General features: G+C 47.6%; 2 protein-coding genes across 5 annotated transcripts in view; one reads left to right on the top strand and one right to left on the bottom strand.

Moving 5' to 3' along the window:
• Positions 1–76: 76 nt before the first annotated feature.
• On the top strand, positions 77–4527 carry LOC310669112 (protein bunched, class 2/F/G isoform-like). Its single transcript, XM_083422706.1, has 3 exons — positions 77–769; positions 3417–3462; positions 3583–4527. Exons 1-3 carry the CDS (start codon positions 567–569, stop codon positions 3910–3912), a joined length of 579 nt encoding a protein of 192 aa, XP_083278832.1. The 5' UTR covers positions 77–566; the 3' UTR covers positions 3913–4527.
• Positions 4528–6290: 1763 nt separating this feature from the next.
• Positions 6291–11629, bottom strand: part of LOC310669079 (H(+)/Cl(-) exchange transporter 5-like) — a 31053-nt gene continuing 25714 nt past the window's right edge. For all 4 annotated transcript variants that reach the window (XM_083422597.1, XM_083422598.1, XM_083422596.1 and 1 more), the window contains 7 exons: positions 11158–11238; positions 10378–10607; positions 9860–10169; positions 9396–9582; positions 7500–7904; positions 7091–7307; positions 6291–6634 (listed from right to left, as the gene is read on the bottom strand). In XM_083422597.1, the coding sequence (XP_083278723.1) occupies positions 6544–6634; positions 7091–7307; positions 7500–7904; positions 9396–9582; positions 9860–10169; positions 10378–10607; positions 11158–11238 (1521 nt within the window). In that variant the 3' untranslated portion in view covers positions 6291–6543. The remainder of the gene's footprint in view (positions 6635–7090; positions 7308–7499; positions 7905–9395; positions 9583–9859; positions 10170–10377; positions 10608–11157; positions 11239–11629) is intronic.

Below are 11629 nucleotides of genomic sequence, written 5' to 3'. Positions count from 1 at the left end.
GCCTCTGGGTGGCGCGCGCGGCGGTGGCGCTGGTGGCTCCCCCGGGTCCGCCCCTTGGGCCGCCCTCTCCCAGCGAGCAGGGGGCAGCGCCACCGTCTAGAGATCTGGCTGGATGCCACGGAGGGACAGCTGTTGGGCAGCTCGGGCGAAGGCTTTTTGGTGGCATTTCGGCCGGGTTGGGGGGCGTGCCAAGGAGGAGGTAGCTCCCGAATCACGGAGACAGCGGGTTGGCTGGTTGGAGGGACGTGGGAAGCGCGGACACCTCGGAGATCTCGGCAGAGTTGGCCGCGCCCAGGAGATCGCTGGGTTCTTCTGGCTCAGAGGAGACCTCTCCTGCTCAGGAGCAGCTGCTGGACTGCTTGGACAAGTGGAAGAGCTTGGTGGTGGACATCTCGGCAGGGTTGGTGGTGGCCAGGTCTTCAGGAACCCTCCGAGATATACTGGTTAGCTCCTTGCGGCCCGGCGCGCTCAGCTGGGAGCTGCGGGACCAGTTCTCCTGGACCACTGCTATCTCCACTGGTGGTTCCTCACCAGTTCCCCACCTCTCCTGAGTCCTGCCCAGCGCCATGTCGACCTCCTCCTCCGAGGAGTGGAGCCTGGACCCCTTGGCCAGCCCCGAGGGCAGCCCGCGGCGGGGCTACCAGCGCGGCCCCAGGGGCAACCTCACCATGACCACCACCAACCAAGCCTTGGTGCAGCTGGTCTGCCAGAAAAACGTCCACCAGCCCGCCGATACGACCCTCCTCTCCATCCTGCTGTTCTTCCGCAGGTGGGTGCTGTTAGGGAGGGGGGGGGCGTTAGGTGCCACCCCAGACCAGGGCCACCTGTCCTCCTGGGTGCTGGAGCCGAGAGACGCGGCTTGGGGCTGGATGACCACCACTGATGGCCCCATCTTCTCGGTTCTGCGTCCTCGGCCGTAGCTGGGCGGGCGCTTCCCCAGAACAACAGGAAGCATGCGAGCCGACACGTGTCGTGTAAGCGTGTCTGGGCGTGTCTTGCTGCACGTGTCTCCGCACGTCGGGGGCCCAGAAGCAGCTGGAAGATCCCTCGAGGAATGGGAATGTAGATTCAGAGGGTCCAGGGGGTCATCTAGTCCAACCCCAAGCAAAGCATCATGAAATCATAGAACAGTCGGGTTCGAGGGAGGCGGGGAACCCAGGCAGATAGGCGGGTTGTTGTTGTTGTTGTTGTTGTTGTTGTTGCTGTTGCTGTTGCTGTTGTTGTTATTCAGTCATGATTCCAGAAATGAATTCGCCAGGTGATGCCTGCAAGGCTGAGTGTTTGCGTAAAACCGGGGAAGAAATCATAGGGTTGCAGCGTCGGAAGCGGGTTAGACTGGATGACCCTGGGTGTCCCTCCTAGAAAAGACATCAAAATAAAAATACATAATAAAATACATAAAAATAAAATGCACAATTGAATGGCAGGGGGTTGGGCTAGATGACCCTGGGTGCCCCTTCCAGCTTCATGCTTCAATGTTGACATTCCTGAGATTCCCGCCCCAGGTTCGTGTCCTGGCGTGCCGGCCAGCAGGGAACTGGGAGTCCTGCCAGGACCAGTATCCGCCCAGCAGCTGGAACTGGGTCCCTGCCAAGCAAGGAGAAATACAAATAGAAATAGAAATTTGGATCAGGAGAGCTGGGAAGAGAACGGCGTGTTCCTCTTCCCAGGAAAGAAGAAGGAGGTGGCGGGTTCGAGGTCCATGCTCCAGCATTATCTGATGTTCTGGTGCATTGGGTGTGTGTGTGAGGTGGATTAGGTTTTTCTATACTGAGATGCCTGCTTTTGGGGGGTTAGTCGGGATAACCCTGGGTGTCCCTTTTGTATGGAGATTCCTGGATTGCAGGAGTTTGGGCTAGATGCCCGTGCAGGAGTTTGGGCTAGATGCCCGGAGTTTGGGCTGGATGCAATTTCTATTGCATAAGAAAATACATAAAAATAAATATATATAATAAAATACATAATAGTAAAATAAAACATCTAAAAAGAAAAAATACGTAAAAATATGTAAAAATAAAAATACATTAAAAATTATATAATAAAAATGCATAAAAATAAAAACACATGACAAAATACATAAAAATAGAAAGGCATTAAAAATACATAAAAAATAAAAATACATACATACAAAATGCAAAATACATCATAAGAAAATAATGAAATACATATTTAAATGAAATACATAAAAATAAAAATGTACAATTGCATTGCCGGGGGGTTGGGCTAGATGACCCTGGGTGTGCCTTCTCTTGGGGGATTCCTGCTTTTTTGGGGTTGGGCTGGGAGAGGGTGCTGGAAGGGAGGTTTTTGGCGTGGTCTGAGCAACAACATATTCTGCTCCCTCCTTATGTAATCTTGACATGCCTACAAGGTTTTGGCATCTCTCGAACCCTCTTCCTGTTTTTCTAGTCCTGCGTCTGCTGGCAGCCAAGCCTGATCTCTTGCCAGGGAGTGAGAAACAGGCATGTATCGATCCAAGAATGATGGACAAGGGAAAGGGGCCCTCAGGGTCATCTATCCCAACCCCATGCAACGAGGGACCCCCTGGAATGCAGGAATCCCCCAAGAGAAGGGATACCCTGGTCATCTAGCCCAATCCACTGCAATGAAGATACGAGGTTGGCAGTTGGGGCCAAGTGGGCGGAGCTTGTGCTTGGGTGGGCGTGGCCTCCCCCAGGTCAGAACATTGGGTTAGAGCCCCATTTAGTGGCATAGCTGTCAACTTACAGATTTGAAAATAAGGGACCAGCAGCCTTGAAATAAGGGACCAGCAGCCAAAATAAGGGACCTGCAGCCTCACCTGTTCCAGGTTCCTGTCCTCCTGCAGTCTGGTCAAACTCAGGCTGGGTAGCTTCGAGAACACTGTCCAACCAACTTTGTAACCAGAGGTTCAACTGAATAGAATCTGAATCACATGCACCACAAGGCCTATGCAGCCTCAACTTAAGATGGCTCCCTGGCCTGGCTTTGCACTGCAAAGTTTGCAGCAGCACGTGCAACAAAATGGCGTCCAGCATTCAAAAAACCCCTCAGCTTGCATTCACTAGCCACACACAAGGCATGCAAGCTCCACCCCCCAGTCGTTCTTAGACTTCTTATTGGGTGAGCAACACAGCCAAGCAACACAGTTGGAGCCTCCTTCCTCCCTGGCTGGCAGGGAGAGGAGCAGCTTCCTTTGAAATTTAAGGGATATCATTTAAGGGACATCTATCAATAAGGGGCAGCAGAGAGACATGGCGCTGGAATAAGGGACTGCCCCTTCAAATAAGGGACACTTGATAGCTATGCTTGGTGGCCATTTTTTCCAGCTCTCAAAATCCCCCCTCAATCCAGGTGGGAGACAGGTGCGCCTCCGAAAAGGAGCCGATCTGGGTCTCACTCCACTTTCCCTTCTTCTTTCCCCACTCTTGCTGCAGCGATCCGGATTCAAGAGCCATCGGCGACAAGATTGAGCAGGCCCTGGTGAGTGTCGCCTTGAGGGGGCCGGCGCCTGCCTGCCCTGCCCCCATCCCTGCCGCCCGCCCCGCCCCCATTATGGTTGAGATTCCTGTCCTCGACTCAACCCCAATCTCTCCCTGGCAGGACCTGGTGAAGACCCATTTGGTGTACGCAGTGCGAGAGGAGGTGGACCTCCTGAAGGACCAGATCCAGGAGCTTCTGGAGAAGAACGGGCGTCTGCAGCGGGAGAACCACCTGCTTAAGAACTTGGCCAGCCCAGAACAGCTCCAGAACCTCGAGTCCCGTCAGCCCCTGCAGGTCCGGCCACCCTGTCCTGAGGACCCAAGAGCCCGGAAGATGAAGGTCCTCCAAGACCTTGAGATCCTTCTCCCAGGTCCTCCTAGAAAACCAAACTCCCATCTTAGATCTGGTTCCTCCTCCCTCAATGCCGAACCTGGCATTCCTCCCACTTGAAATAAAATTGGGGAGATTCAGGTGAAGTTGGTGGTCCAAGAAGACCTCAAGAACCTCCTCCCAGGTCCTGCTACCAAGCTTGGTGGCCCATCATGACCTTAAGATCCCCACCCCCAACCGATGAACTCGAACTTGGGGACTCCTTCGCTCTCTCTCAGTCTGCTAGAGATCGGACTGGACTCGAACTCAGGACCGTCCTGGGACGAAAGGACCTAGTGTGGGGCATCATGATGAAGACCTGGGTTTCTCCACTGACGTCTTCTGGGGAGGGAGATATCGGCTAGCTGGATCAGGGGAACGCTCTGGATGTAATTTATATTGTAATTTATCAAAGCTTCTCTCTTTGAAATTGGAAGTTTGGCATTTACATGGGTAGAGTTTCTATAATCTATCTATCATCTATCTATCTATCTCTATCTATCTAGTGTTCTTGGTAAAAGTTAATAAATAATAATAGGGGTTTTTTTGGGTGGGGGGTGGGGAAAGAGGGCTGATTGTTTTTCTTCCATTAATGATTTTTGCATATTCTGCATTTGCATATTCTGCGTTTTGCGTATTGTGATTTTTATACCTGCAGGGATCGGGTGGCCTAGCAATAAATGGAAATGGAATCTTCTTCTGTATCCTGCTCTGTTGGGTGAGGGCAAACCGGAGAGGGCAGCCAATCAGGAAGCCATCCTTAGGTCCTCCCTTTTTCTGGAGGAGCCTCCATGGGGTGGCTCTGGGCAATGGCACTCTGCACGCAGCCAAAGGTGCCTTTGCCACTGCCAGGAGAGTGGCAGTTCAAAGGGGTCTATTGTGGGACCATAGAATTGGCAGGGTGTAATTAACAAATTTAAGAATGAATCATAATGAGGTGAATATAATCTTCATAAAATTTCATAAAAATAATGATTTTAACATAATCGTTGCAAAATTTAATAACAAATCATAATGATGTGAATATAATCATAAGATTGAATAAAAACAAGAATTTTAATATAATTGTTGCAAAATTTAATAATAACAAGGTGAATATAATTGTTAAGTTGTGGGCGAACATAGCAGATGACACAGCGATTTCTCCAAAGCAGCTCTTTATTTGTAAGCTGGACAGAACTGAACAGCAAACAGCTCAGCCGGCCTGCTTTTATAGGAGCCGGCTGTCAACATTGTAGCAACAACAACCCAGGGTTTCCCACCTAAAATAACTGACGTGGACCTGAGTGAAAACTACATACACAATACTCCTGGTGGCCAGGGGGAGAACTTCAGTACATAACAATAATCTTCGTAAAGTTTAATAAAAATAATAAATTTACAACAATCGTTGAGAAATTTAATAATAAATAATATGTGAATATAATCTTCGTAAAATTTACCAAAGTAATGATGTGAATATCATCATTGCAATATGTAATAATAAATAGTAATAATTTTAATAGACTATCATAGAACTGTTGTAAAATTTAATGATAAATAATAATAATGTGAATATACTATAAAATAGTCATCATAAGATTTAATGATAAATAATAAGTTTTAATATACTATGATATAGTAATCATAATCATTTTATATTACTGTAATTAAATATGTACAAATACATAATCATAAACAAGCAGCATGGGACGCATGGGTTAAACCACAGAGCCTAGGACTTGCCGATCAGAAGGTTGGCGGTTCGAATCCCCGTGATGGGGTGAGCTCCTGTTGCTCGGTCCCTGCTCCTGCCAACCTTAGTAGTTCAAAAGCACGTCAAAGTGCAAGAAGATAAATAGGTACTGCTCTGGTGGGAAGGTAAACAGCGTTTCTGTTCGCTGCTCTTGTTCGCCCATGAGGCCAAACTTAGATTCACAAAATATTTAGGGCTATGCGTCCCCCCCAGAAAAAAGCACTAATGATGATGTTGAAGGTAACAGGGGGAAGCAGGGGAAGCTGGTGGTGCCATATTGGAAAAGGGAAGGCACCCTTTGGGCAGCAGGCAAAGGAAGTGAGGGCAGAAGCTAAGGCTTTAAAGAGCTGAAGGCACACCCGCCATCTTTGACAAGGGCACTGGGGCCATTTTTGAAGCTGAAGCAAAGCCGTCATTATGACTAGCAGCAAGCAATGAGGGAATTTTCAGAAGTGGGCAGAGGCATCGTCGCCATATTGGAACAGGGCGGTTCCTAAGTGGGCAGAGGAGGCACGGGCGCCATTTTGGAAAAGGACAAAGGCACCATATGAGCGGGAATTGCCACGTGAAGTGGGCATAGGAGGCGCGGGTGCCATTTTGGAAGAGGGCAAAGGCGCCATAATATGAGCAGAGAGTGGGAAGAGGAGGCATGGGCGCCATTTTGGAAGAGGGCAAAGGCACCATATTATGAATATGGATGAAAAGAGAAAGCGGTCAACATCTATTTCCAGTTTATTTCCTTTATTCCTTCCCGGAATCTCGCTTCCAAAATCTAAATTCAATTAAGTCTCTTCTTCTTCAAGTGAAATCAAAATCTCTGCCAAATTTCCATAGTGCAATTTTGTAGAAAAAGAAAGAAAGAAAGAAAACATGATTATTATTTGATTGATCTGAATTTTCCGTAAGAAAAACAAGAGGAATCTTGGCTAGAGGTTCATGTGGGAGACGGCATTTGCACCTGGCTCCCGAATCCGCTTTCAATTGAAAAGGATGGAATCTGGATCCTGATTAGCCAGTTGTGCGATGTGTTTCAAAACATCTTTTTTGGTGATGATTCCCAGGAGTTTCCTAGAAAAGAAAAGAACAGTTAATTTGGAAGAGAATGGTGGTGTAATTCTCAAACTCAAGTCTTCACCCAGGTCCCTATTCTGGGGTCAGGGTGGTGAAAACTAATTTTAATAAACTCGATTTAAATCCAATCCACCCTGGTCTGAAAAATCTTCCTCTGCTTGTCCATATCGCACCCAGCACCCACGTGTCTAGCACCTGGCACCCCTCACACCCAGCATTCACATGTCTCGCACCTGGCATCCCTCACACCCAGCACCCGCATCTTTTGCACCCAGCACCCGGGTGTCTCGCACCCGGCATCCCTTACATCCAGCACCGATGTATCTTGAACCCAGCACCCCTCACACCCGACACCTGCGTGTGTCACACCCATCATCTCTCACACCCGGCACCTGTCTTGCACCTGACACCTCTCGTACCCACTGCACACCCGTCTTGCACCTGGTGCCTCACCCATTGTGCGTCACCAGGCACTGTCGGAGGCCCAGCTTCCGGAAGATGTCCACCACGATTTCCATGGGTGTGTGGTCAGTGACGGTGAAGGGGCTGAGGTCGAGGATGGGGCGGAGATTCAGGATGGGCGGCGAGTTTGGGGGCAGCGGGGGCAAGTGGTCGGAGAAGGAGACCATTGAGGAGGTCACGATCCCCTCTTGGGTCTGGCGGGCGTTTTCTGGAGGTGGCGGAAAGAGAGAGGAGGATTGGTCCGGGTGCAAAACTCAGCCAACTGAAATTCCCCCCTTTTATGGAAACGCCTTGCTGGCGTTTCAATCAATCCCAATGGGGATTCGAACCTGGACCTTGACCAGAAACTGAGAGGAATAGGATAATGCCAGTGAGGCTTAACCTTTCTTGAACCCCTCACCAATGGAGATGAGCAGGTCCCTCCGTAGAACGAAGCCCACCAGGCGCTGTGACTCCCGGGACAGCACCACCGGGTACCCGCTGTAGCCGGTGGAGCCCAGCACCCCCTCTACGTCTCCCAGGGTCATGGCGTCCTGCGGAAGGGCAGTCAGCGGCGGGTCGGCGGGTCGGCGGGGGCGCATGGCGTCGGCGGCCAGGGTCTTGTGTGTGAATTCCTCCTTGGCCTCGAGGAAGGGGTAGCCGTTGAGGCGGATGTGGGAGTCGTAGATGCCCTGGCGCCCGGCTGCCGCGTCGGCCACCCACTTGCTGGTCACGGCGGCAGCCATGAGGGGGACAATGTACTCCAGGCCGCCGGTCAGCTCGAACATGATGACCACCAGGGAGACGGTCATGCGGGTGACGCCGCCTGGAAGGGGGGAGATGAACCGGCAATTATTTAAAATCAATATTATTATGAAACCAAATTTTTAAAATTAAAATTAAAAATGAAATCAAAATTTTAAAATTTGAATTCTGTTTAAAATGGACTTTTAAAACATTTATATTAGATTCTTAAATATTTAAATTGGATTTCTTTTTGGGTTTTGTGGGTTTAAATGGTTTTTTAAAATTTAAATTGGGTTTTTTAACATTTAAATTGGATTTTTTTGCTCGATTTAAATGGGATTTTGTTGATTTACTGTATTTTTTGCACCATAACACTCACTTTTTTCGTCCTAGAAAGGGGAAATGTCTGTGCATGTTATGGAGGGAATGCCAACGGGTGGATCTGCTGCAGTCGTGAGCAGAGGATCGATGGTTCCCCTTCCTTCCCTCCTCCGTGGCTCGCTTTGAAACACCAAAGCGGGAGAAGAGCCGCTGAGTGAGGAGGAGAGAGAGACAGAGAGACAGAGAGCCTGCTTGCTTTAAAGGAGCAAAGCGGGAGAGGAGAGGAGCCGCTTACATGAGTCCTGTCCGGTTGGTTCCTCCCCTCTTCTTCATTATTAGCAGCATCCTTCCCCACCCACCCCATGCGTGCTCCTTGTCCCCTGAGTGCTTTTCCTTCCCTCCCCACTTAAAACGTGGTTACAAAGCACGGATCCACATGGATCCTCAGGATTTTTGCACTGGGTCACCCCAAATTCACCATCAGATCACATAGCATGTCCATGGCTACATCTTGCACCAAACAATTCACGCACCCACTGTTGCCTGGGGTCGCAGTGGTGCAAAAACGTGGTTACAATGCATGGATCCACATGGATCCTCAGGATTTTTGCATTGGGCTACTTCAAACTCACTGTCAGATCACATGTCTGTGGCCACAGCATGAACCACAAAAATCATACATCCACTGCTTCGTTTAGAATAATTTTTTTCTTGTTTTCCTCCTCTAAAAACTACGTGCGTGTTATGGTCGGGTGCGTTTTATAGAGCGAAAAATACGGGTAAATTGGATTTCTTTTATTTAAATGGGATTTTTTAAAATTTAAATGGGTTTAAAAAAAAAATTGATGGAATTTTTTTGATATAAATCGGCCTTTTGATTCAAATCTGATATTTCTAATTAAGTCTGGATTTTTCAATTTAAATCAGATTTTTTCAATTTTGGTTTTTTTATTCAAATCAGTTTTTTTATTTAACACAATTTTTAAAATTTAAATCAGATTTTTAAAAATTTAAATCGGATAAGTTTTTGATTTAAATCCGATTTAACCTCTACCTGCTTGCCAAAAGAAAGATTGTGCCAACAAGACTGAATCTTTCTGTAAGAAATCAAGCCTGACTGATTCAAATCACGACTGAAATGAATTTTATTTAACTAAAAAAAGATCGAAAATTTACAATTCCAAAAAGGAAACCTTCATTGTCAAAATGAAGAGGATGCCAGCAACGCATAACTCCTGCCACCACTCACCCAAGCAGGCGGCCGCACCCACCATGGCATAGAGGCCCGGGGTGATGCAGTCGGCGCCCGGTTGGCACCAGCCTTCGAAGAGCACCCAGTTGGGGTGGTGGAGGGCAAGCTGCTCCATGCCAACGCCCAGCAGGCGCCCCACGATGGCGCCCACTGCCATGCTGGGGATGAAGAGCCCCGAGGGCACCTAAGGGAGAAAGCGGGAAGGGTCAGTGGCCTGGGAAATGTAGTGCCCAGCTGTACCCACCACCAGCCCACCACCAGAATCGGGGTTTAGGGGAAGGCAATGTTCATGACACCCCCCCAGGCATGTGCAGCAGTACGTTTGCCCTTCACGGCATCAGCGCAATATTAGCACAATCAGCACAATATCAACACAATCAGCGCACAACCAGCGCAATATGAGCACAATCAACACAATCCCAGTGCAATCTCGGCGTCACACCTGCCCGGCTGGCTCTCACCTTCATCCCGAAGGTGAAGACAGTGATGACACCCTTGAGGGCCAGCGCCAGTGCCAGCTGCCACATGGCGCTTTGCACCTCGGGGCCGGCTAGGCGGTCGGGCCCCCCACCCTCCCCGGGGGTGCCATTGCGGATGTAGTCACAGAGCTGCGAGGAGTCGAGGCGCCCGCAGTCATTGAAGAGCTCCGAAATGAGTTCGCTTGTGCTCATGCGCGTGTACTGGTTAGGGAAGGCCAGGACGGCCGTGGCCGCCGTCACCACCAGGACCTCAGCCACTGGGTAGCGGCCTAGCCGGGTGGTCTTACGCCGCCTGCAGGGGAAAAATCCAGGAAAAGTAAATTAATTTTCCAGAATGTTAAATGGAATTTTCAATTAAATTTCCCAGAAATATACATTGCATGTTCACTCAAGAAGAGACATGCAATGGCATGTAGAAGAAATATGACATTATTCTTATTATTATTAAAATTTGTATTATCTCAGGGCGCAATCTGAATGCGTGTGCATGTCCCACGCACCTGCACCAGGCGATGTTGGCACGGATGAAGGCAGCCCCCCAGAGCCCGCCGAAGACGCCCAGCAGGACGAAGGGCGCGAGTTCGAGGAGGTGCCAGGGGGCGTGGAACTCGACATAGAAGAGGACCAGGCGGCTGTTGCCAAAGGGATTGATGGAGCGCAAGGTGAAGGCGGCCACCAGAGCAGCGAAGAAGGAGCGCCAAAGCGTCTTCAGGGGGAAGTAGTAGCTGACCTGGGATCATAGAGTCGTGTAAATGAGAATAGTATGTAATTATAATTTAATTTGTCCTTGGTTGTTGTAAATAATGATTATTTTATATAATTTTTAATATATTAATATATAATATCGTCATGCCATTGAATAATGAATCATCATAATTTTAACATAATCATATATAAAATATAACTTTAATATAAATATCATGCCATTTGATAGAAAAGAATAATGTGAATATTATCATCATACAATTTAATAATGAATAATAATAATAGGAATATAATTATCGTAAAATTTAATAATAAATATTATGATAATGATAATGTCAATATAATTATCATAACATTTAATAATGAAGAATAATAATGTTACTATAATCATCATACAATTTTAAGAAGAAGAAGAAGAAGAAAAAGTTGTTGGAAGCTGCTCAGGGTTGCTGGGGCAGCCCAGTCAGATGGGCAGAGAAAATTTTAGTGAGTAACATTTTTAGGATAAATGAAATTTTCCATAAATTTAAATCAGGTTTTACCGTAACAACCTGATTGATTGATTGATTGATTACCTCTTCCAGGCTGAAAAGGACCCCTCCTATGGGAGCTCCGAACGCCACAGAGACCCCAGCAGCTGCAGCGGCTGATAGGACCTAAATCAGGAAAGTTGAGAAAGTTAAAAGAGGCCAATCTTCAAAGATATAAAAATGGATCAAAAATTGGTCTTTTGGATTGTATTATAATTAATCTTTTTCATGGGGTTATTATTTGACGGTTAAAATGGAAAATTTAATACATTTTTTTAAAAATAAAAAAGGGCACATTTTCTTTCCAGGTCTGTAAGATTGTTTTGCGTATTGACAAGCAGGAATTGATCAGGTTGGATAATAGGGATGGACTGGGTGGATATGATTGGAATCCAATTGACTGAAATCAATCTGTCAGACTGGATTCAAGTCCTTTCTTTACGGAAAGGTTTCTTTATGGAATATCAACAACCAGGGGAAGCCTTTGGAATCATAATTTTTCAGACTTTAAAAATAT

Source organism: Podarcis tiliguerta (assembly GCF_965153285.1).
Source record: "Podarcis tiliguerta genome assembly, chromosome: Z".
NCBI lineage: Eukaryota > Metazoa > Chordata > Lepidosauria > Squamata > Lacertidae > Podarcis > Podarcis tiliguerta.
This window is presented reverse-complemented; position numbering and strand designations above follow the sequence as displayed.